This window comes from Nesoenas mayeri (genome assembly GCF_963082525.1).
Source record: "Nesoenas mayeri genome assembly, chromosome: 7".
Taxonomy (NCBI): Eukaryota; Metazoa; Chordata; class Aves; order Columbiformes; family Columbidae; genus Nesoenas; species Nesoenas mayeri.
This window is the reverse complement of record NC_137551.1, coordinates 24,679,936-24,705,828: the sequence shown is the minus strand read 5'-3', so window position 1 is coordinate 24,705,828 and position 25,893 is coordinate 24,679,936. Positions and strand designations below refer to the sequence as shown.

General features: G+C 45.5%; 1 protein-coding gene across 1 annotated transcript; it reads right to left on the bottom strand.

Moving 5' to 3' along the window:
• Positions 1-1,927: 1,927 nt before the first annotated feature.
• Positions 1,928-25,539, bottom strand: ENTPD1 (ectonucleoside triphosphate diphosphohydrolase 1; the record flags this gene model as incomplete). Its single annotated transcript, XM_080348240.1, has 10 exons — positions 1,928-2,134; positions 2,282-2,419; positions 2,620-2,739; positions 3,797-4,057; positions 4,747-4,983; positions 5,600-5,759; positions 6,622-6,772; positions 7,995-8,112; positions 8,513-8,646; positions 25,455-25,539. The coding sequence occupies 10 exons, from the start codon at positions 25,537-25,539 to the stop codon at positions 1,928-1,930; spliced, it is 1,611 nt and encodes a 536-aa protein (XP_080204366.1).
• Between the last annotated feature and the right edge of the window lie 354 nt (positions 25,540-25,893).

The window sequence follows — 25,893 nt, the reverse complement described above, 5'->3', positions numbered from 1 at the left end:
GTATTACTTTTATTTACACTATTAGCAAATCAACCGCCACTCGCTGCTGAAAACTTTGGTGTCCAAATTTCAGAGAGATGTAAAAATTTTCAAAGAAGTGGAGTCAAGAGCTACAAGTAAGGTCAGCACAGAGGACTTTACAGACTGAATATCAATCTATTTAATATGATACAATGACAACTTGCAAGCACCAACAAAGAAAAAGGGATTTTGACAGTAGAGTTACTCAGTCTTTCTGAAATGGGCAGAACAAGATCCAAAAGAAGCTGAAGCCAGCTAATTCAGAGCAAAAGTAAGACACAGATTTTTGGAAGAACAATAAACTGCCCAAAGTTCTTACCACAAGACAGGGTAGACTTTTCCCTCACCTTTAGGTCCTTCAATATGTTACAGCTCCTACTTCCAGGCATGAAGTAAGAAATAACAGGGGGATGTTTTCGAGCCTGCACTATGCAAATCAACAGGCTGGGAGAGCGTGAAAACCCCGAGCTGTGTGTCTGTGCCTGCCTAAAGGAGAAGGCTTTATTGGGATTCCAGATCCTTATCCCCGCCACACATTCTACAGCTTTGCTTGGGCAAACAGGTGAAGGTGTGTGTCTGCCATGCCTTTCTCCCTACAATATCTGCTTTCTTTTGGCCTCCAGCACTTACAGGTCATTAGAAGAAGATATTTGCAAGATTTTGTGGGAGGCAGAGAGGCACCAGTGGTTTCCAAGTATTTTTATAAAAATGGTCTTCTGACTTACCTCTCTTTTTATTTGGACCAAGGAATGGAAAAATGGAAGAAAGAGATTCATAAACCCGATCAGTGGCATTGCCCTAGCTGTGTGCTAGAAGATGGGCTGCAGTATGTATGCTCACAAGCCCTAGCTCTTAGTCATGAGATAAACCTAAGCCATGAGGGAAGGAAAAGCAAATTTTCACTGATTTTGCTAGTGGAAAGAGTGGTTCAATCTGATTAACTGCTGCCAGCTGTCTATTTATAAATGAACATGACCTAATAAATGTTTTCACTAGATCGGAGGCTGCTGTATGATCAGCACAGTGACACCGGATTTCTTTAGTGGGTGCATACCTGTAGGCACGCTGATCACACCAGAGTCCCTGTAGGCATAAGCACTCACTACTGGTCATGGATCCTTGGCCAGTATGAGCTGTTCCTACAAAAATCAGCAATGCCTGCCTGGGAACTCGTGTCTTGATGTACCCTAGGGACATGGAAATGGCTCAGTGTAACAGTGAGCCAGCTTTGGTCCAGCAACATCAGGAAGACATGGGAAAGAGGCTTCTTGCCACCTGTGAAAGGAGCAGACAGCCACCAGAGCCCAACTAAGGGCGGATGACCACCAGCACACTCAATTTTTCATCCTTATCCCTTCTTGTCCCAGAGTGGTAATTGGGAGCCTGGCCAGCCTTCAGGGGCCAGCTGGGTGGCCGTACCTGGCTGTAGGACTGCAAGGGCTCAGGGAGGCAAGCAGAGGTGTGCTGGTGCAGGAAGGGCTCTTGGGAACAGCTTCAGAGGAGGAGGAGCAGGATCACCCTGTGTGTGATCACTCCCAAGAGCTCAGTGGGATGTGTGACCCTGAGATTACCCTTGCAGGAGCACCGGCTCCCAAAGATTGTTGCTGCTTTTCTCTTTATAATGCTGTGCACAAGGCAAAAACCAACAAGCAGCAAAGTTTCATTGAATGAAAGTACGACCCATTCAAGGAGGGGACACCCACTTGTCTGTCCTTGGCAGAGAGAGGTGGTGAGCCTGATGTCCCAACATCTGTCAGTGCAAGTGCGAGTCAGAAGAAATAAATGCCCTTGTTGTGCACAGTCAGTAGCTTCAGTGAGAGGGGCTCTGCAGTACAGCCTGCTCTGTGGGGGCCTCCTAGCCCCGAGCGGCTGGGGTGATATGGCCCCTCTCTCCCCAGTGCTCTTTCTAAACAATCCCCTTCTGCAGGCACTTGGGCTTGTGGAAGAGAAGCCAGGCAAACAGGAGCACAGACACCAGCACGAGGCAGCACAGCACCATCAACCCCACATAGCTGCCGTGGGAAAGAGGGGGCACCGCGGGCTCCTCTGCGGGGATCATGTTGGTCAGGTTCAGCATGTAGCCCAGGGTCCAACCCGCGTCACTGCTGCCGATCTGAAATGGGAGAGGAGCAGAATCAGTGCCGGGAGGTGCAAGGGCTGCTTTGCCAGGGCAGGGACATCCCTGGGGAAAAGGACCAGGCTGTGCAGCAGAGGTTGCAGTTGGCTGTGGGGGTATAGCCCTCCCCACCACAAGACACACCTTTCCAAGAAAGTGGATCCTTTGCCAGTTCTTTTCAGTGAATTCATAGCCGTTTTCCAGGAGAGAGAGGATGTAGACCCCAGAGAAGCAATATTCACTCAGGTACTTTTCTTTTATGTGGTGGTATGCTGACTTCACCTGGGGAAGGAGGGAGAAGTCACCAGACTGTTAAACACAGTTTCTTGCTTCTCCAGCTTGCACCTGAGCATCCACTGCAGGTGTTGGGGGTATCTTCCCCCTCCAGCCTTGGAACTTACCCCCAACCATTTATCCTACAGAAAAATAGCAGCAGCTTTGTCACCCGGCAGCCCCAGCCCATTGACACAAGCACTGCTCACCTTGTGCCAAGGCTGGGCGCAGAAGCTCTCAATGGCACTGGTCACTTTGTCCAGGGAAATTGGGCTTTGATCACTGGTCAGGTTCAAAAAGTTCATCACAAAGTAGAAAGCAGAAAAAGCCTGAAGGAGAAAGAATATTTCAACCTGACTGGGCTGCAGCAGGAGCAGGATGGAGGAAATCCCACAAAATAAAGTGGTTTTATTTACACATCGAGAAATATAAGAAGCAATATCACACAAACAAAAGTAGGTGTATTTTCAATAGCAATGTCATTTTGAGACATCACTCAGAGCTGATGAGAGGTAAGGACCCCAAAAAGGAAGGTGTGGGTAGGAACTTCACTGACCACAGTACCCTGAAGAACTTCAATAAATCCCTCTCCTCTGTGTCCTGCTGCCAGAGTGGCACCTGGCAAACTGTGCTTGCCATCACATCTGTGATCCCATTTGGGCAACTGAATGAGATGAATGTGCAGCCAGTCTCACCACAAACAACAGAGGTGACGGTCTGAAAGGACTGTACACAGCCCCAGCATATAATCCAAAATACAGATAGCCCATATCTGACCATGGCCAATTGGTGACAGGTAGGGAGGAGTTTATTAACTGGGCAAGGGAGTATTAACAGTTCCCCCAGGGAACCTCACAGCCACTGGAGTCTTGGAGCTCTAGGACTGATGTTCAGTGTGGTGTCACACAGGATTTGTGTTCAGAGCATGCACTTTCCCTGCATCACATCTGGGAAGGAGACAGGTGAGCTGACTGGTTTCAGTAGTGTTCACACACTTCTGGATGAATTTCTGATCTGATGCTGCTTTTTGACCCAGGAGACAATGTAGGAGCAGCGTGTCATGCGTGGCCTGCAGCAGGCTCTCCTGCCTCTGGTGCTGGCCATCAGGAGGGCCTGCTTGAAAAATGCATTGGTGAACAGAGCACCCCAAGGAGATGCCTAAAGGAGATGGGTTAGAATGGGAACAGTGCAGTGCTATTTACTGGGGTAGCTTGTACACATGCTGTCCTTAGAGCAAGTGCAACACTACTTTTCTAGTTACATGTCCAAAAAGCCATATTGTAAACAATTTCCTGCCCCAGCCATGGACAACACACTCTAGCATTACTCTGAGTTTCTGCTCTTCTGATATTCTGGGTTACAGAGTTGAAGAATGTGAAGACTTACCCCAAAATCCCCTTGTAATGGAGGTAGGTATATCCCATTAAAGGAGCAACTGGAGTAAGGACAATTGGTTTTGTTGAAGAGTTTCTGGATATTTCTTCGGCACTCTTGATAATCCCCCTCTCCCTGTATGTGCAGCTGGCTGAAAGGGAATTGCTTTTTCTTGGCTGATGTACAAGGATTTTTGAAGAGGTCACTTATATTTATAGTCCTCTGATATCCCTGGTGAAAGCATGGATCAAGGAGGCTGCTGTTCTCCATGGTCTGAAAGTAAAATCAACCCAAGATGTTACACTTCACTCTAGGCTAACCCTGGGAAAGTGCCACAAGAAAGGGTGGCCACAAAGTACAGTACATCACACCAAGACACACACATCAGGTCAAAGTGATGAGGATCATTTAAGGCAGGGGTGTCAAACTAATTTTCACTGGGGGCCACATCGGCCTCGTGGTTGCCTTCAAAGGGCTGAATGTAATTTTAGGACTGTATTAATGGCCTTTGAAGGCAACTGCGAGGCCAATGTGGCCCCCAGTGAAAATGAGTTTGACACCCCTGGTTTAAGGCATTGGCTGTGATTTGGGAGGGGTGGGTACTGCCACAGCCTCCCTGTAGGACCCCTGAGCAAATCACTTTTGACCAGATTTTGTGAAGCTTCTGTTGATTTGGGATTCTCAGAGACAGTGAAACTTCACCTCCCCTGAGTACTTCAGTTAAGTATAGTACTCATGCTATCCCATGCCCAAGAATCACAGCACCTCAGATTGGTACTACTTTTGAAAATGTTGGCTGTCAACTCTTTGGGCATCTGCCAAGTCTTTATGGTGGATAATGATGTTTCCTAAATCCAGACTAAGGGATGAGACATTTAGCTGGAACACAGCAACTTTACAGCACCAGTGTGCCAAAGCGGGGAGGGTCAAGGATCTGTACCTGCCACTACAGATGTACTTGCCTGTAGGTCTTTGGCCAGTTTCTGTTGCAGAGCCTGGTCCTTCCCATAGCAGAGGAAGCTGTGTGTGTACACTATGTAATCCTTGCCATAGAGACGGAAGTAGAGCAGGTTCTCTGGGGACTCAGAAGAAAGTTCATTTGGTACAAAGGTAATCTGTGTTGAGGCTCCTCCAAGGTCTAGTGCTCCTGATGTCTCACTTATGGATTTCAGGGAATGTAGTAGTTTTGTCCAGCCAGACTTCACAAACAAACAAAAAAAACCCAAAGTAAAACAGACACGTCAGGAATGGAGAAGATTTATTTGGGAGGAAAAACAAAAAAAAAAAAGGAGAAAGACCTATGAAGATAGAAGCAGAAGCACAGAACACAAGAAAGGCAGGAAGACCTGGAGGGGGGCACAAGATTAGAGCTGGAACAAGACAGGAGAAAAAGACACAGGCTCAGAAAAGCAGAAGATGGATCATGTCTGAATGTCTGCAGGAGGACTAAGAATATGAAATCTAATACAGTTATTAGGTGAAAAACACAGTTGGCTTACTGTTTATAATCTCAATAGTAAAAAATCATTGTCAAATTTTGCAGGCACAAAAATATTTTGGATCAGGAAGTGAGGAGGATTCTGTACCTAAGAAAAGTTCTTGAAGATGCTGGTGTTTTATTTCAATGCTTTAAGCCTGACTACAGTGTTATCAGGATGTACTCAGGGTAATTGCTGAGGCAAGATGTGCAGCTTCCTGACCTCTGGTAAATGGCTTACAAGGGAAGACAATGCCCACAACACCCTCCGGCAAGGCATGGTTTAAAAACTGCTGCAAGGTGATGATTCAAGTATGGACTTGCAATTTATACAGTACCTGCTTGAAATTGCCCAGTAGGTAGTTAATAGTGATCCATCCATAGGCTCCTTCTTCCTGACCACTGATGATTCTGGCACCCTGGAAGTTGAAGGGAGCTGAGCGTAGTGTCTTCTCTACTGAGGACAAGACTTTGTCAGCTGCACTTTTATTCTGCAAGCTGGATGAATGGAAGAAAGGATGGAGTGACTCTGGCTGACAGCTCTCTACAGCCTATGGGCTTTATTCTGAGCAAGCAGGCTGCAAATCCCCCACCAAGCATTAATTATAACAGAACAGTAATTCATATAGGTATATCCAGCTCTAACTGGCCACGTCCTTCTCTGTCACATCTTGACAGCACAGATGCCACCAGCTATGACACTTACAGCTGAGAGTAGTACCTGGAGCAGAGACCAGAGTTTTCTTGCTCTCCTGGAGCATGTGCCCTGGCAGGGACTGCACTGTGGAGATAACTCTCACTCTTTGTCATCACCATTACAGAAGAAATACATGCTCTTGGGTATCATCAGAGGGATTCCCCAGGTAATACTTACATAAGATCAGCTCCCTGTCCCAGCTAGGCAAGAGATCTGGGGCACCCCCAATAAAATCACAAATTGGAATTAAAGGAGGAAATATGATTATAAAGTTATGTTAGCTCTGAAGGTCTTGGCTGAGTCAAGGTATATGGGAAGTTGCAACATGGTTGGGCACAAAAATCCTAGGTCAGGCCTAATACCAGACTGTGGGGGATGTCTGAGCATCCCCTGAACAGCTTGGGCACTGTTACGCTCCTGGTGCCTTTGCACTGCGTGTGGGTGGCTGTAGAAGACAGGAGGTTGGAGTGAGTGGAAATGGACCTGCTGGGCAAGCTGGGGGACAAGCCCAGGGAGTCTTGGGGCTGAGATCAGTGGCAGAAGAGGGTCAAAGAGTGAACTGGAAGCATCTCCAAGGACTTTGCCCAAGAGGACCCCCACCCCAAGCATCTATGGTGGTCCCCAGTGCAGTGCTGAGGGGGAAGGGGACAAGCCCTGCGGTACCTGAGAAGCCGCATGCCAGCAGTTGCTCCGAGGTAGACAGGTGTCTCTTGGTGCTGCTGTGAGGGAATCACCTCTTCTGCTTGTCGTAGGCACTGTGCCAGAGAGGGACCTGCCTTCTCTGTGGCATGGGAGTAACCTGAGATCCCAGGGCCTGCAAGAAATAAGGATACTTCATTGCTCCAACTCCCAGCATAACCTCAGAGTGCTGTCATGAGCAGTCACATTAAACCATATCACTATCACAGGCAGCAATATCAGATTCAATCACCTCATTTCTACGTAGCTTTAGAAATCCTACTGTATCAACTAAGCCTGATAGGTGTGGGAAAGGCCACAGCGCCCAGCATCTGCCACCCATTCTGTGAGGACCAGGCTATGAACTAGCAATGAGGGCTGCAGTGAGACACATTGTTTGCTTAGCATGTCCTGGACATCTGCAGATTCATCTCTGCTTCTGCCTGGGTGTACCCTGGATCTCTGCCTGAAAATTCCTGACCCCTCACTGTGCTGGGTTCTCTGGGGAAAGATTCTGTCATTTGTTTGTGTATTGTATGCTCACACTACAGCACTGAGTGTTTTGCAGCCATCCTCTTTCATGCTAATCTTAGGAAAAATTCACTGTCCCTCCCTGCCATGTGTCCCCTGATGAGGAGACTGCCCCAGTACCAGTGCCTGCATGGGCAGCACTAAAACCCGCTCTGCGTTTGTTCCAGGTTGCTGTATGCTCAGCGTACTGCTCATGGCATGGCTGCAGCACCAAGCAGCTATCACAGCAGCTCGATAACAGCGTGGCTGTCCCCTGCACTGCAGATGGGCCTGAAAAGACCCCAGGCAGGGTCTGACAATGCCTCTTGATCCATAGTGGTCTACTCTGTTCCCTGTTATGTGCATGCTTGGGCCTCATTTATGCTTTCCTAAACCATACAATATCTACACAGCAATTAAACAGAATAAAAAATAAACCACGATGTGCATAAGTTGAGCAACCTTGGCCCACAAGCCCAGTGTGTAGCTTGCACAGAGGCCTTGAAAAAGAGCAAACCATGCCCTCCCCTTCCCTCTCCCTGCCTGGTGTTCATCAGTGCTTCATCAAGGGTGCATGCAGACTTTCTGTTTAAGTACACTCTTTGATGTAGTTCTTTCCAAAAAGCACTTACTTCCAAGCATCCTAAAAACAAATGGAAAAGTGGATCCAGCTTTCCTCTCAGAAAGGTTAGACACATAACAGGTCCCCATGAGAAGTGGTGGGATATACATTAGCTCACAGATGTAACACTCTTTGCACTGCTGGCCTCTTCCTCCAGGTTTCTCCTTCCCCACTCTTTGGTCACATTCTCTGTTTTTCATCCCACAGCTCCCTTTTCTCCTCTTACCTTCAACTTTACACTCCTCCACCTGCTGCACCACCCCAGTGTCGTTCTCCTTCTCTGCTGGCCACTCATACACGTAGAGGTTAGTGTGGGACGACCCTGCATCCAGCACAATCCCGTACTGTTGGCAAAACAGAGCTGTCATTGCACCTGAGGAACTGACCCAGACCCAATGTATGCCAGTCTCCACACGTGGAGGGACCAGAAATGAGCAGCCTATCTGGCAGCTGTGGGAACATGCTGTGCCATTACTCTTATCAGTAGTGCTTCAGTGCAAAGCTTCCATCAAAGGGATGCAAGAGCACAGAACTAGCAACATTGGGACTGATTACTTAGGAGATGATCCCCTGTGAAATCATGTCTGTTTTTACCATGAAGATGTAAAATGACATGTTGAGGTGCATGGAGCCAGAAAGAGAGTTGAGCCAGACCCTGCACAGGCAGCAACATGTCCTGGAGTACCATGCATGCCCAAACCCCAGGTTGGCTTGCTTTTCTGTAAGAGTCCCAGCTCATAATACCTTAATATTCTTCGGAAGTGGCTTGTTTTGGGTCACTGCTACAGCAATTAAAGCAATTACAGCCAAAGTAGAGAGGAATCCCAGGAAAAGTAGCATCTTTCTTGTCCATGACATCTTTGGTTTGGTGCCTGTGACTAGAGCAAGAAAAGCATGTGAGTATCCCAGTAGTTCATCTTACCTCAACCCAAAGGTCTTCAGGCACATACCCACAGTCCCTTACCACTTTGTAGCATCTGCCTTTGCCCATCCCTGCTCCCAGTCCCTGCTCCATGTTTTCATGTGGGGTTTCCTAGAGGCAGAGCTCAGCGCTGGTACCCTGCTCATCTGCTCTCATGGGCTGTGCCACATCTCCATGGGCTGCCCTGTGCCAAGCGGAGATGAAGGAGGACTTCAGGATGCAGCTTATGGTTAGCTTGCCCTTAAGGTGCACCTGCAGGTGACTGTGCAACCATATAGCAAAAGCATCTGCATGGGGAAAACTCCAGCTTCTTCTACAACTGTGCATTTGCCTTAATAATCCCTGATAAGCTGAAAGAACAGGCTGCTGATATATAAACAACATAACCTTGTGGAACCCAAGGCTTTAAACCCTGTGACATTTTATTCTAGCATACCTCGTGCTTCAGGTTTTTATGATGTTTATAACAATTTACAACATCCTCATCACTGGTAATGCCTTTAGGAAGTCTAACACTAGCATTTCAGTATATGGCAGTCATGGTTCAAACAATGCTGTCCTGGATCTTGGAAATACTGTATAGAAAATATGATCTGCACTCCACAGGATATTTAAGAAATCTATGGAGATTTTTGATGTCATTTCTCACAAGACCAGTAAATTACAAATAGTCTATATTTAGTCTAATAGTCTAACATATTTAAAAGACACACACTTTGCAAAATTTTTACCAGTCTGATTCCTTAACTATTACTGATCTATTTGGTATGATGTAACAAATTAACATTTTCTGGTTGAAGATATACAGTTAGCAGTAGAATTCTGTAAAAAATCCACTTATGGCTGATGGAAATCCATCACAACCAGTATGGCATTTGAGCTTTAAACCCATACACATATACCTGCATTTGTTACTAGCTAGCATAATGCTGAATTTTATATTTTCCTGCTCTGGTTTCTCCTTCATGTATCCCACTGTGGAAATCTCACTTCACCACTTAGGCTCAGCCAGTTTGGTAACTGCTTAATAAAAATACCATCTATACCACCAAGCTCTAAAAAAGTTATCCGCAAAAATATTTTCCAGATTTATAACCTAGTTGTAAATTCAACAATTACAACAAGCAAATTGCTTTGGCACTCCAGGGGACATGCTTGCTCCCACAATGATATAAAATCCATTTCTACCCACACTGATGCTCCATACTCAAAAGCACTGATTGTTGGACTGGTCACACAGGTACTAATTTCCCTTTTTCTTATACACAAGTACTCTAGAAGATGTTTAGAAGTACATTACAAGTTGTACCTCTGTGCAGCCAACCACATCAACTGTCTTCACATTCCAAGAAAGTAAGCTGGCTGAACCTGCTCTGCATCTTCATGCCAGAACTGGAGTTCCAGAGGTCACTCTCCAGCCCTCGGGTGATCCTGGTTCAACACTCCAAATCCATCCTGGCACCCCATGTTACATGTGCAAATACGAAAAGCATTCAAGTTCTGAACAGGGTTCTCTTCTAGCCGCTCTAGTTTCACATGAAAGGTAGTCCCAGGTGCCAGAACTATACTGAGTGTTACCCAACATTACAAATGACCCGAAGTCCCAGAGTTATTTTCAGAAGTTAGCCCACGTGAAAAGCAGCAATGCAACTCTGGAAATCTCTAGCTGTAGACAAATAACACCTTCTCACCTACCTAGAGAAAACAGAACCTGAAAGTGCCATGAGAACTTGTTTTGAAGATCTCCCTGCAGGCAGGTCCATTGGAAACCTAACACTGACCAGGAGCTTGGTGCTCCCCCTCATCGCACTCATGTGTAAATCTGCTGAGGCTAACCGTGAAATTTGAAGGCTTGTTATTCTTACATTTTGTGAGTGCCTGTTAGAGGCATGGCATGCTTGCCAGTATCTCCAAGAATGCAGTTTAAAAAAATAGTCTAGTGCACATACCAGACAGCGGAGATAAGAATCCGTTCTACACAGCTTTATTCAAAGGGCCCCAGAACTCATGGCTTGAAGTGATTAGAAACAGCAGAGCATGACAACTGGGAGACTTTTCTTCTTATTGGAAAGGGCAGTTGGCTCAGGTTATGATAGCACTGAGTGTGTCTGTTGAACAAAAATTATTTTAACACTAGAAAAATGAACAAAAATAGACACTAAAATGTAAAATTAGCTGCACAGTATAGATACGAAGCTACTATGCTTGAACACTGAAACTGCTGCTGACAGTTGCACAGCACATCCACATAAAGTATTGCCATCCTTACCCTGAGGTGTTACCTGGAGGCAGCCAGTAATGGCTCTGTTGGGTGTTTACTGTCATAGGAACAAAGGATGGGTGACTTCGCATCATTTCTATGATTTCAGACTTCCTGTTGTGATGGGTATTGTCTGTCTGCTGTATCTTTTCAGCAGCCACACTCTGAAAGTAGCAGCATTAACAGCAAGGCAGAAACATTTTTCTCACGGTAATGGACTGTCCCAATAAACAGCTGCAGAAATTCCTTGTCTGTAGGCAGAGGCATAATGATAATTTTCTGCATCCCACCTGCAACCTGAGATTAGTCTTTTTTTTTTTTTTTTCCCCAAGCCACATTATTTCCTTACCCCTGAACATGATTTTTTTCCTGAATTTTAGCTCAGTATCATGAGCACTTTTCCGGACTCTGAGGTTTCCATATGTGTGATTTCATTGCTGTATCCCATACTAGAGCACACATCTGTGTGAACTCTAATGCTACCAAGCAGCATTTTGTTGAAATATTTCATAGAAGAAAAGGTACAAAATGATAAGCATATCCCACAAGGTAGCCTAGCAAAGAAATAACCTTCCGAATAGCACTCAAAGTGTACAGACTTGAATACTTGATTGTTTAAAAATACCAAAATAGACCTACAACATTTGAAATCCAGAAAGAATTCAATGTAATTAAAATAAAACTCACCGGCCATTTGCTCAGAAAGGTGAGGCATTTGAACCAGTTCCTTTTTCTGCACACTTGGCTACCTCCATCATCTCTAGGCATAATTGTAGGTTCTGCAGTGGCTAAAGAATTAACTTATTCCCTAAGACTTTTCCTGCTCTTTTGCACCCCACGTTCATGTCAGTGAATGCTGTAAAATGTAAAATCACTCCTCGTTCTCCACCAAATGGGGCACTACTTGACCCTTCAGCACCTCTGATTGCCAGGTCCCAGGACTTCTCTTTCACTAGCAGTTTTCCTCAGCTACGTCTTAACCAGACACGATCTTCTGTCTCTGTGCCCAGCCAGAACCCAAATAGAGATAGGTCTCTGCTCTTTATCCCACAGTACACACTGTCAGTGGTAATCAAAACATCACATAAGGCCATAAATCAGCATAGAAATGATGCTGCTTTTCTTCTTCCCCACCCCAAAACTCAGAGCAGCCTGGCGCTGGAGCCTTGCCCAGCCGCTCAGGCATTAAGCACTCTCCAGATGTTGGACCACTGCCCAGCTGCTCAGGCATCTCTGTTTCTAATTTTGGTCTCTTTCGGTTTTTTGTAGTGGCTACCACTGACTCCATCCAGTGACTGGTGCAGGTTCCAGGACATAAACAGATCCTATGTCCATTTTGTCTCTGAATTAGCTATCAACTGAGAATGACATGGGCAGCCACTCCAAATAGCAGCAGTTTTGCTGCAGAAACCCCATTGCTCTCAGTGAATAACCCAGGAAGGACCACACCAGCATGGGCAGCAGCTCTGTGTGAAGGCAAGGAAGCAGGATCCTCCCTACTTTCTTCCAGAACATCAAGGCAAATAGGAAACTGCTCCTCCAGCTGAAATCATGCTAAGTCACTGGCAGCTCTGTGCACCAGGAGATGTCACTCACAGCCAAGGCTGCCCACCTTCCAACTCCCTGCTCACCAAATAAGACTTAGCAACAAATGTTTAAAGGAATCGGACAGCCAGCGGATTTTAGAGATGCAATAAGGAGAGGCTAAGGCTGGTTTAAGGACTGAAATTAGGACTGTCAAGCAGAAAAGCAGAGAAGCTGCACATAGTCCAAAGCCATGCTCAGTTCAGATAACTTTACTATGACCCATCATCTCTCAATAAATACAAATAGTGTTGTAAACTCTGGCTTAGCCCAACAGCTAAAGCTGATGTTTGCTCTTTCCTTTGGATGCTTACATTCAGTCTGTTATAGACAGGATCACAAGAGGCTGTACTGTAAGGCGATCACTCTTCCACCGCACAAGTGCCACACCGATGGAGGAAGTTCCCACCATCACCTTTATGCCCTCAGCACATTTCTGTATGGTCAGAAACCTTCTTATTTTCAGCCTTAATGTATTTATTGCCAGTCTATTACCTCTGTTTTTGTTCCACCTCTGTCTCAAAACTGCAACACTCAATTCTCCTGGAATTTATTGTCTTAATCAACTTATAAGCAATAATCCTTTCTGGACTTTTTGTCTTTCCAGACTTCTCCATAGTACAGAAACGCTTCTCTGTATATAGAATAATCTGCTTGTAAGTATTCTGCCCAGAACTGCAATGAGAGTAGCATTGCACAATCATGTACTTGTTACACCAGGAAATGATACAGTCCTAGTCTAAATGAAGTGAGGTGAGGACCTGTACTACCTCAGACACATGATCTTCTACCATCACAGCCAGTGCTAAATCAACACAGTACCTCTCCTACGCAATCCCAGCAAACCCATATTTGATCACATTTAATTAAATTAGCCCTACCACATGCTATAAGCAAAAGGAGCTCCAAGACGCAATGCCTGCTGCCCATGAGGTTTGGAGAGATGACACAATAAGACACCATCTTACGAATTCTGCCCATCAGCTACATCTGCTGCTGATCACCCAAATTGCTGCTGCAGCCTGTTGGGAGTCTCTCCAGTAACTGCTTTCCTAAGCACATGTCCAGGCTTTGTGGGAGAGCTGCTGGATGCTCACACAATCATGTAGCCCAGCACGTGGGAATATAGTCCGTGGAGCTGCTCACTCTAAACATATCAGAGAAACACAGTTCAGTGCTGAGAAGCCACTGAATCATATGACCTGTCACAAAGGGACACAGGCGTTTTTGAAGACTGAGAAACGCTACAGATTGAAATGAGTCAGATACCACTGAATTTTTAAAGCAAGTAGCAACAACTTGCCTGCCTGACTGACAACTGAAAGAGCACAGGAACCCATGGCTGACGCATGCCTGAATCCCTCAGCAGCCTGAGTGCATCCAGCACCTGTGAACAGCTCTGTGGCACAGGGTGGGCAGCTTGGGCAGAAGGAGCATCCCTCAGGGCAGGTGCTTGCAGACAAACATCATCCAGGTCAGCAGAGAGCCCAGTAGACTGAGGCTCCAGCAATGCAACCTGTGCACATTTGTTAACTGCAAGAACTCACTCATGTCTATGGGGCTCTGTCAGCAGTGATGGCAAGGAAAAGGGATGGAAGCAGTCAGTGCTGCCATTCAAGGTGTGTGTGGGGGGGACACATGCACATTAACATCCTGCTAAGAGAAAATGAGCTTTTGGTAATAATAAAGTTTGTCAGGCTGAATTCTACACCAGGTGATATTGCTGAATGTGCATGAGGTTTCGAGGCACTAATGAAAAGGCAGTCCTGTCTTCAGCCTCACCACAACCAAACATCTGAGTCCATCAGCACTCAGAAGAGCCACACTGCTTCATTTATCAACCCTCTTCTGAAATCGTCTCTGTCCCCATCTGAGTTCTTACTCATTCTTCATCTGTTTCTTTCATTCAAACATGCTCTTGTCCAAGTTACCTAGGAAGATTTTGCTGCAAAGTAATGCAAACAACTTGTTTCAGGCCAACGTATTGGAAAAGTCTTTTCTTAGGTTGGTGAGAGGCTCAGGTTTTTCTTAGAACATACATACAAGCACATATACAGTAAGTGAATTACTTTAGTATGACAGGTTTTATTTAAAAATATCAGGGCAAGGCACTGAACCTGTTGAAATTAGAATTAAAGTTCCAGATAAGGACTGGTTTTACATCACTTTTTACAGTGGGAGGCTCTGCTCCAAGTTTTAATTATTCATTTGACACAGACCATAACCTAAATACTGGTGTGAACTCTGACCCTCCTTGTGGTGCTATATGCAATTATAAATACACATTTAATGGATTATGTCTTTCCAGATTAAATACTTATAAGTGCTGAAGTAAAAACACTGAAATGTCAGTGAAACCGATAATCCAAACAATGTAATATGGTGGTTTTGGATGCCGTCTTTCAGAGACATTTGATACTTTGAAATCACACAGCCCTACGAGTCTCAAACCCCGGCAGACTCCTATTGATCTAGTCTATGCAGCAAGGCAGAGTGCTTGAACTAGTCTGTGCCATGTGCACATGTGTATTAGTGAGCTGCAATATGGAGTAAAGAGTGCACCTATATCTGTGATAGTACCAAGCTGGAAGCAAAAGGCAGCTTGGCAGTGAGATCCTTCATTTACTTTCACAAAACTCAACCTGAGCCATCCAAACCCCTGGATACTTCACTACCAACTGATGCATCCTCTCTGCTGTATTTTAGCTACACCCCCCAAAAAAGGGCAAAACACCTTCTACAGTGATAAGAATATCTTTGAAGTTATACCCTGTGAAGCTGCTGCTACAATTTTGAAGACAAAGTAATGTGGGTTGGACTAGATGATCTCCAGAGGTCCCTTCCAACCCCAACCATTCTGTGAAAAGCACATGACACATAAATAGGGAAGAGCCTGGGGAAAGCATCCAACTCACTTGAGTAAGGACAAGAGTGAATATGACATTTAGAAAATAGCCATCACCCAAAGACAGTGTGGTGAGCAATCAGTTAATCAGTACTTCTAGAGAAAATATTCTTGCAGCTATAGTAGTTTGCAGTAATCCTTCCCTCCATCTAACGCTGGTGAAGCCTCCTATGAAGTTCTATGCCCAATTTAGGACACTGCCTTGAAAGATGTAGACCACTTGGAGAAACTCCAGAAGAGAACAAGAAGAAAGATCGGAAGTCTGAAAACTTGACCTATGAGGGAAGATTGAAGGAATTGTGCTGTTTAGTTTAGAAAGAGAAGAGCAAGGGAGACACGTTAGCTGTTCCCAGACAAAAAAAGCCTCTATCTACCAGCACAGCTGATCCTGCCTCAGGGCAGGGGTGGCTCCTAAACTTTCTCCCAGCTCTGTTTCCTCAGTTCAGAAGGCAGGGTTTTAGCAAAAAGAGGGTGACGCACTCATAAACCGTGCTGTTAGCAAAGACCAATGCAAGGCATATGCTCTCCTCATGGGACACAGATACATTTGAATAAATCTGTTCCCTCCTTCCCCCAAAGCAGCTCCAGGTTGCATTCAGGCATAATTCAGCCACAGCAATGAACCTGCTATATCCTATCCTTATGTACACAACATTGCTTGCGGTGGAAGCACCTCACTCTTTTGCTGCTTTTAGAGTTGCAACTGGGATCCAACCCTGGAAAATTGCACAAGACAGGTTGGAGTAGCCCTGTAAGGAAGGAAAGGAAGGAAAGCATATAGCAATCCTGGAGACCTGATGAGTGCTAAAGGCTGCAAAAGCCAAGCAGCAACCGCAAGAGACAGACACACAGGAGCAGGCAGCACACAGGCCCCTTCTCTCCTTTGCGCAGCCGCCCGCGCAGCAGCACAGAGGGGCTTTGTGCTGGGGGCAGTCCCACGGACCCATGTAAGGGTGTGGGTTTGCTGCTGGAGGAGTGATGTCCAGGGGATTCTGGGCAGGAGCCCCTGCAACCCGGGCTGCCTGACCAACAAATACTCCATTCACCCAGAGCACAAAGCAGATTCCCCTGTCAGATCTTCCCACGGTGTCCGGCCGTGCTGGGTGCTCTGCTCAGCCTCCCTGGCCGCTCTGCAGGGCACTCACGCTGCCCCCCAATCCCCAGTTGCAGCCACTCTCCCTGTTGTTATACACCATCCTCACCAGCTTTCCAGATGCCTGTTCACTAAATAGTCCCTCCACAGGAAGATCTTTTTCTGGCTTACATCTCAGCAGTCTGACCAAGATACTCAATATTCTCAGATACAGCAACGAGTGGCAGGATACCCCTGAAACAATGACTTCTAGGCAGTTAATTTTCACATTTATATGATGTTTACTGGGCTTCTGAGCCTGTACCCTATTTGTGCTTATTTCTTTAGGATTCACACATCAAAGAGGTTTTCAAATCAGAAGCAGTAACTGTTATCAGTTATACCAGCCTCCTACCAGGCAACTTCTGTTATTAACTTGCTACCAGACCATCAAATCTATATTTTAACTGGAGAGTATTTATTGCCATTACCCACAAAGCTTGAAGTTTCATCAGAAAATATCCAGGGAAGTCAAGACAGCTTCCCTCCCTCCCCAGCCTATCACCTAAGTTACTGCCTGAATGTACTTGGCTATCACGTGATGGGAAGATGTCTGTTTTTCTTTTGGAGAAAAAGCGCTGACACTGACAACCTTTTCAGTTTTGTTATTATTGATGTGCTAATGTGCTGACTTGCAATGGGCCAATGGTGCTGCTAGACTTCATTCTTTGCTCAATATCCTTAAATTATTCTTTGCTCTTCTTAAATCTCTGGCCGTATTTTTTTCCTTATGCTTCTTTTGACTGTCTTCTACACTTTCCAACTTTAAATTTGCATTAATTGCAGCTTCCTTTTTTGCCCTAAATATGCATCTCTTACAGATGTTATTATTTCTCAAATTAGCATAACTTTCAAGTGTTGGATTAAGGCTTTGGGGGAATAAAATAAGAAGTGAATAGGCTGCTTCTGATTAGCATTCCTATTTGATTATTTTAAATACTCCACTGATTCAGATCAAGCATTTTTAAATCTTGGAAATAACTTATTTTAAGAGCTACTTGACATTATTTGTTGACACAGAATAAGTGTGCATTACTTGTATAATAATTCATAAACTCTCATAGCAATGTTTCTTTCTCAGTCAAGATTGAGGCCAATATACATTTCCCTTGTGCTGGAAGTAATACATTGCAAGTTATGAGATGGTTATCCTTGGTTTTGAGGAATTACCCTGTCATTTGCTAAAATCCAGTATCACACTAGCTTTTCTCATCCCTGTACAGGCAGTCACAGCCTTTGCTGCCTCCAGCATCCTGGCCGGTAATGAGCACCAATCTTCACACAACTCAGTTGCTTGTTCCCAGTTCAGTCCCAGGCAGCTATTAATTATTGTTGTTGCTGTTAAAGAAAGCAGGGCCACTGCTTTAATAGGAAATTGGTTATGTGTGAGTCATGTCAACAACCCAGTATAGCCCACCCTTCCTTGTGCCACATCAGCCACCCACACCCAGGGGATGTAGAATTTGTCATGGCAAAAGAGAGGAAATAGCCTCCAGAACAACTGTTTCCCTTCGCTTCAATACCCACATTGGGTCAGCAAGTTAGGAAACCTTCTGAATAACACCAAGTCCTGAGCACTGTAAATACTGGTACCCCCAACAGGAGGTTCTGGCGTGGGGAGCAACCGCAGAGAAAACACATCAAAACCCCATGCCGCACACAGCTCACTCTGCGCTTGGCACCTACAGAGGTGTTAAAATGCGCCCTTGCCAGTAGCCACCAGTTTCCCTGTATGCCCTCTCCACGACCACCTCTCCTGCCTCGAAGCAGCTGAGGCCACCAAGCCTCTTGCCACGTCTCAAAGACATTTTTCTCTGAATCACAGATTCCTGCAACTGCCTTGTGCCTTGAGTAACACAACCGCTTTCAGGGGCTCACTTCCCCAGCTTCCAAAAAACAACGTGGTTGCCCAGAGTGCTGCATGTGTGCGAACAGAGCAGCTGCCCACGCTGCTGCAGCCAGTGGCAACCTGAGCTTCCCGAGTATTTTTGCACAGCAAAGCAAACAGCTTTTCTCCTGAAGTTTCACTTCCCACTCGGGATCAAAAAACATTGGAGACCAACTGCAGAAGCACAAACATTGTCCCAGGCTGGTACAGTAGCAGCAGAGCCACTGGCAAAGCCCCTGTGTGATAAGGCCATGCATACAGAGCAACAGATGCAAGTGCATGTGCTGGGGACTGCTGCTGTGCTCATGCGTGCCTGGGATTTTGCCTACATCTGGATTGTGCCACCCCTTGCACATGTGATTTCCAGCACAGGTTCTTGGTCTTTTAGAGGAACATATCTTAGACCTGCAAAGTAGCCATTGAGTTTTTCCTCCCTTAACATATGTAGTACCCATTTGCAGCAGAGAAAGCTGTAGGCATCTTCCCTTTGCAACTAATTCTAGCAGATGAAGTGAAAGGCCCCTTGCTATGCAGGTAGGGCAGCAGCCTTGCTGCCTCCTTGCAGTAAGCTAAGGTTAAGGCTGCATGCATAACAGAGATAGCTCTCTAGCTAAACACTTCCAGATTTGCCCCCGTACCTCCAGCTGTCAGCACTGGTATCTCCATTCCTTATTGCAGAGCACAGAACAGGGAACAGCTGTGATAGTTTCTGGCTCCTGCTGGGGACTGCATCCGCTCCCTAAGCTTTGCGGAAAAATATACTGATTTCTCAGAGGGCAGCTTTAATAACTAGGATTCCCACAAGCCATTAGGAGAATTCAGCTCATGATATTTGGCATGAATATCACACTCTGTTCCTCATGTTGCTACAATTTCCATTTCAAATAGCAGGAAACAAATTACCCTGTGGTATTTTTCAGGACAACCAATGGTAAGGAACATGGAAGAGGCTGTTGCGGGGCACACGCCTTGACAAAGTGCCGAGTGTAAGAGAAGAAATACTTCTTGGAGGTTACACAGGTAAGAAGTTAAATATGAATCTAAATTTTCACGGTCAGAAGAGCATTTTGCAAGGGCTGGAGCCTCATACAATCATTGAACAAAACGGCAAAGGAGTTTTGCTGGATGAATGGGCTGGCACAGGATGTTATTAATCTCTAAAGTTCAGTTTACTTATTGCCGAGACATGCAGTGAATCCTGGGGGAGAATTAGGCTCAGGAAAGGAAACCCATTTACAATCAAACTGTAGTTTGGCCTTCAATTTGTATGCCTTCATTATTTCCCCACCCTCCTGCCCCAAAGTCCTTGCCTCAAATAGTGCGAAATACAAACATGAAATATTGTGGATAAGGCAGCATGGAAGCACAGAGGTGACAAGGACAAGGGACTGTCACAGCAACCCATTCTTCTGACAAGTGCCTGAGCTGCCCTGTCTGTTACAGCTGCTGCAGGGGTGTTAAACGACCATCACCTCTGGGTGACCGAGCAGCTCCCAGGCATCTGCAGAGACCACACCAGGACCGGAACCAGCAAACGGATGTCACAGCTCTGACTTCTCATTGCATCTCCCCATGGGGAGTAAGAGCACGAGCTGTTCTCTGTTCCCAGCAAGGAGGTGCAAGCAGGGAAACCTCAAGCTCTTCTATAACACTTGCCACCAGTGTTCTGCCCTATGCTCTAGCCTCTGTGTCCAAAGATGCTCGCTGGCACAAAGAAATCAACACTCTCCACTGTCAGAAGTCAACAAAATGAAGGTTACTTCAGCTGCATAAGTGACAAGCTTGTGACACAGCTGCTCCAGCAAAGGGGACAGATTCACAGCATGGAAAAAGGCCACTGGCTGGCTCTGTTAAGATGAGTACAGCCTCTCAGCAACAGGACTGTCCAACAAACCTGTGCCCCTGCAAAAAGCAGCTACAGCTCTGCTGCTTCCCTGCCACTACTGCATTTCCCCGTCTCTGAGCACCATTCTCCCCCCAGGTACGGGAGGTCCCAAGCTCAAGCCAGAGGATCCAGCCATAGGATCCCCAGCCCAGCTCCAGCCCTTGCAGCAAGTTCATATGAGCACACGCCTCTTTCTTCACGTCTCCTGCAGTAGAAGGGACATTGTAAAGGTTGTTTATTAACAGCTCTGGGACAAAGGAGCAAGAAAGAAAACAAATCACTTTATAAATCAGCTAAAGAGAAACTTGTGACTCTAATGGTCTCCTTTGTAATTCCTTATGTGTGGCCTGGAGCTGCTCTGGCATCACTTCTCCTGATGCTGAATCAGCAGAACAGCCCCACTTGTGCAGTAAATAGCCCGATAAGGGCAGAATAGCCCTGAAGAAGAAAGCATTAACTTATGCTGCGTCCAGATTTTTCTTAGCTTTTGCTAGTATTCAGGAAGACTGATAGTGGTCAGCTTTCCCACCACTAAATACCAAGGAGTGACTCACATTAGCATCTACCTCAGCAAGCCAGGACATACGCTTTCCTATGGGACAAGGTGGAAACAGGATAAAGAGAGAAAACTCATGCAAGAGCTGTCTCAAACAATACCAGTCAGTGCTAGCTGAGCTCTCCAACGGGACCATACCAGTGCTGAATACTTTGCCAGACTTTTTCCTTTGATAACATTTCTCAAAGGGGGAGGGAGAACAAAAATAACAAAACACTGTTCTGTTTAACAGTTACCCAGAGAAAAGCTGAGCTAAAGTTTCCAACAATTATCAGTACAAGATCCTAAAATATACATGCAATGTATCATTTTTTAATTTAAAACTGCCTGGGATAGGAGTGCTGTCATGAGGATTGAAAGCTGTATAAGAGTACAAGGACACGTATTGAGATGACAAAAGACATGTTAGAACAATAGCATTAAAACGCTCAGTATGGCACTGATATGCCTCAAGCAAAAGTGGCAAATTGCACTGTAATTCATTGAGAGGAACTGCACATCCAGGGAGGATAGATAAATGATGTCCAAGGTATCTATGGAAACCACCATCCTACACAGGAAACAATAAAACTTGGAAAAAGATAAACATGAGAAAAATATCACAAACCTCACATACTCATAAAAACAATAGCACTAATTGAAAGCAGGATTTGATCCCAAAGAGATGGGTACTCACTTAAAGAGATGTGAAGCCTGGAAGTGAAGGCTAGCAGGCTGAAGGAGATATAGGAGCTGTACGGTAACTCTGCAAAGAGAAATCTGTGGGGACGTCTCCTCAGAGCAGATGTGGGAGCCCTAGCTTTAAAATCCATTTATAATCTGGCTGTGCTCCCAACACCACTCTTGTTCAGATGACTCTCGGCAGTGGGTCTTCTCCTGGGCCACGATCTGCTCACCCTTTACACAGACACACGGGAAGTCAACTCACTTTGGATGGAAACAATGAAGGCAAAGGACTGGTGAGTAGTTTCAGCTTTTCACTTTCCATCACTGAAAGTATCCAACAACTTTTCTTGCCCTCCTGTTTTGTTTTGTCTGATATTTTTGCCCAATAATTTTCAGCTCTCAGAGCCTCTCACAGCTCAATTTGGACCCTTTTTGTACAGCTGATCATGCCAAACCAAAAAATTCTTAAACTCTGCTGAGCTTACCAGTTATAAACAAAGGTTTCACATCTTTTTCTCATTTAAGAATGGAATATTTTTTAATGTAGCTATAATACAGGAAATTAATGTAGCAACAGTGAAATACTTATTGAACAGGAAGATGATATGTGTTTCAAAAAATTGTTTCCGTCACACTTATTTTCTCACCTGCTCTCACTTCCCTCAGAGGCACAGAGCTCACCCAGGTGCTCTGGCAGGATCCTGGTTAAGATGGGACCAAGGGTGCCAGATGCCAGGTTCACGCTGCACCTCTTCAGTGGCAAGCTACAAATTTTGGAAGAGGTCTTTTGCCATCTTGGTTACTACAGTGTGATCCCTTTGCCTTGAAATCTCACTCACCTCATGGCCAGAGAGCCCTAGTGTGGCTGGCTGCTCAGTGAATTTTTTTCCTCATTTTGAGTGCCTTAGCTCCCCCAGTCTGCCTTCCTGCTGGGAAGGAGGACTTGCTGTGACCTTGCTGCCATCCTTCTGTTATCAGAACACAGGTTTTTTTTCCCCCAAGGAGTCATCTGCACAGGGGCTTTATCACCACCCATGCCTTCTGACAAACCAACCATGTGAGGCTTATCAGGGTGCAGGCTGCCAGCCTTGTCACAAATACCACATTTGTCAGTGTTTTACCCAGTTTTAGTGCAGTTACATCCTCGGTTATCAAAACAGACCATTCTTTTAACTGTTGATCTGTTGCTTCTTCTAGTCCTCACACACACACTCTTCCATTCATGTTTCCTTCAGGCCAGCTGTAGTATTTCTGCTTCTTCAGCTGCATGCCTGCCTTATGCATGGTGTGCTTGGACCTTTGCTCCTTTGCTTCACAGGCCAGCATCATGGCTGGGAAAAGGTCTCCTGGGCTTAGTTAGGTTATGGGAGACCCTAATAACAGCAAAGTAGCAGACTTTAGGGCTGGTCTGGTGTCTGCTCCTGCACCCTGCTCTGCTGCTTGGATGTTGCTGTGTCTCCTGCTCAGAGCTTGCGGCACAGCACACAGCACATACGAGCACAGCACCAGCACTGGTCTTCTGGAAGTTAGAGGATGCTGAAATCCCAAATAGGAACAATGTACTCTGTCCCTGGCTGTTACTACTGGACTCACCACAAGGGATTTTAAACAGTTTACACCCAATATCTCACTGACAATGGTAGTTCCGGAGCTGTTTTCAGTCTGTCACATGCCAAGCAGCTCCCTGTGACAGAACAGAGTGAGACCATTGTCACTAGTGTAGTGCAGACCTGGTAGTGTTCCTGTACCCAGGCTCACAGGACAAGGCTGGCATTAACCTCAGCTTCCCCCATAAAGCTCCTGGTGAGACAGGAGAGCTGCAATTATCCCACAGCAGAGCCACGAGACTCACAAGGAGGCTTTTGTGCACACACATTTTCTCATGCTCATGTCACAGCCTTATGAGTTCAGCCTTCTCTCAGCACATAGACACCAAGCAAGGCCAGGACTATCTCACTACTTTCCCACTATTCCCAGACTCTCCTTGACTCTCTGGCTTTTGCAGCTGACTCCAGCTCTCAGCAGCGCTGTCTGCACGCAACATATGGGGAGCTAATACCAAACAAGTAATGCTGGAAGTGACCATCATGCTTTTCTGTCTGTTGAACCTCAGCCTTTCCCTAATAACAAATCATAACATTTCAATTTCTCACAATGCTTTCCACCTATATACTGCCAGCAGTTTACAGAGGTCAGCACCTTTGGCTCCTTTTCCACAGGTGGTGAAAAAGCACAAGAGAGCAGCAAATAGCCAGCCTGATGCTCAGACCCCTGCACCACTTAGTCTGCTTGTCTGGGAAGCTCTCACAGCACACTCATCCCATGGAGAGGCAGAGTCCCCAGAGTCCAGGGAAAGATCAGCATGCTCCAGCTACACCTACTCTTATATTAATCTTCTGTCATTTTGATATAGTCTCTAATGTTTTGCCAGACTAATAGCAACTTGGAGATTATTGGTCTAGTAAAGTACACACATGACTCATACTACAAGATCTATCTAGTTCTTGTACAACTTTAAAATATGGAAAAATGGAAAATATAATTTAGGTTAGGAGAAATGTGCTGAAAAATAGGAACAAAGGCAGCTGAGCTCTGTATCAGGGAAGAAGGCATTCCCTGTGTTTCCTTCTCGCAGTCTGACTTGAGGGGTGGAGCCAGGAGAAACCAGTAGAGCAAAAGAGTTGTTCGCTACTTTATAAAGGAGTTAGGGACTATGTAACAGCAGTCTTGATGCATTATATATAATCTCTGTGAAACACTAGTAAACTTTAACTACTACACCACACCAAAAGTTCCTGAGATGTAGTTTACAGTAGATTACAACATAAATGTATGATTGCAGTCCCCTGAGAAGGAAACGGGCAGAAGAGGCCCTCTAAGATCCCTATTTACAGAAGGGCTTCTATTCCTATGAGATGCAGTTAGCATTTGCACAGACACCAAGAGGCCACAACACTAAAATTGGTAGAGAAATTACTGGTTTCGAGTTGAGAAATGCTTTGTAACCTAAAAAGCAACTGTAAAATTACTGTCTTTAACAGAGAGTTCATAGCATGGTGCCAGGCTCAGTTGTAAAACATTATTTTTAAGATGAACTGCACAGTCTTAGTTTCACAGTTGGCTTAACTCTGCCACAAAAAGGGACTATCCCACCTCTGCCTTTTGCCATAGTTCTACCTCATGCTTGTACAAGTGCAGATTGCTTTTCTAATTTATACATATATATTTTTTACCAAGCCATTCTTCAGACAGGTTAAGTTTTCTGGTCAGGCTGACACAGTCACAAGTGTTGTTCTGATGGTCCTCTTCATCAGGCAGGGTAGACATTACTTAATTTCATGTGTCAAACCACTTGCTAAAGTCATCATTAAACCTGCAATTGATTCACTTCAAAATAAGGTCTTTTCAAAATAAAGTCTTAATTATCTCTGGCTAATGACAGAATAAATTCTAAACAACACTGCTGGAATGTTATTTTCTTTATGGTTTTCGTGCTTTTTTTTTTTGTCACAACAGTATTTCTAAGTCTTGTAAACAAGAACCTAACCACTAGTTTTACCAGAATAAAGTTCTTTTCAGCTTCAGCTTGTTTTGTGTTTACTGCAGTCTCAGATAAAGCTGACAAATAGTAAGCTTTCTATACTATTTCCAGAAAAAAAGACGACATATATAGAAGCTACAGATCACCTTATTGGACACATTCAACACAAGGCAAAACTGCAGATTTCCAGTCTGTTTCCCACAAAGCAATTGGAGCCAGCAGCTAAGGGCTCATCTTGGACAAGAGCAGATGTTCTCCCTGGCAAGAGCTGCCCAATGCCATTCAGGCAAAGAGTAGGTAGGAGGGAGGGACAGTTTTCAGCAGAGGAATGAATCCCACTCCGTTACCTGTTCCCACCACCACGCTCCATACAGGAGCTCCATCTTTCCCACCCCACTGCATGCCTGCTCCCCATAGTTTACCATGGACCATGGATGTTCCCATCCCATCAGCTGTGCTGCAGATGTCCAAATCCCCTCCATCCCTCACTTTTGGAGGAGTCTCCCCCTTCTTGCTACAGCCCAGGGAGAAAGGTGCAGTGGCCGCTGCCTCCCCTGCCCCCAACTGCAGCATTGCTATAAGTGAATGTTGGAAACCGCAGCAGCTCGGCAGCTGCACCACCGGCAGTGCCGCTCCCCTGCCTCCGGGGCCCCCTGAACCGAGCGCAAATGTGCTGCAAACCAACTGAGGGGTTGAAGTGGTTTCTGTGTCCTGAGCTGCTGAGTCACCTTTTCCATGCAGTATATAGAGTTCAAAGGCCAGTGGTGGTTTGAGCTTTTGCTGAAA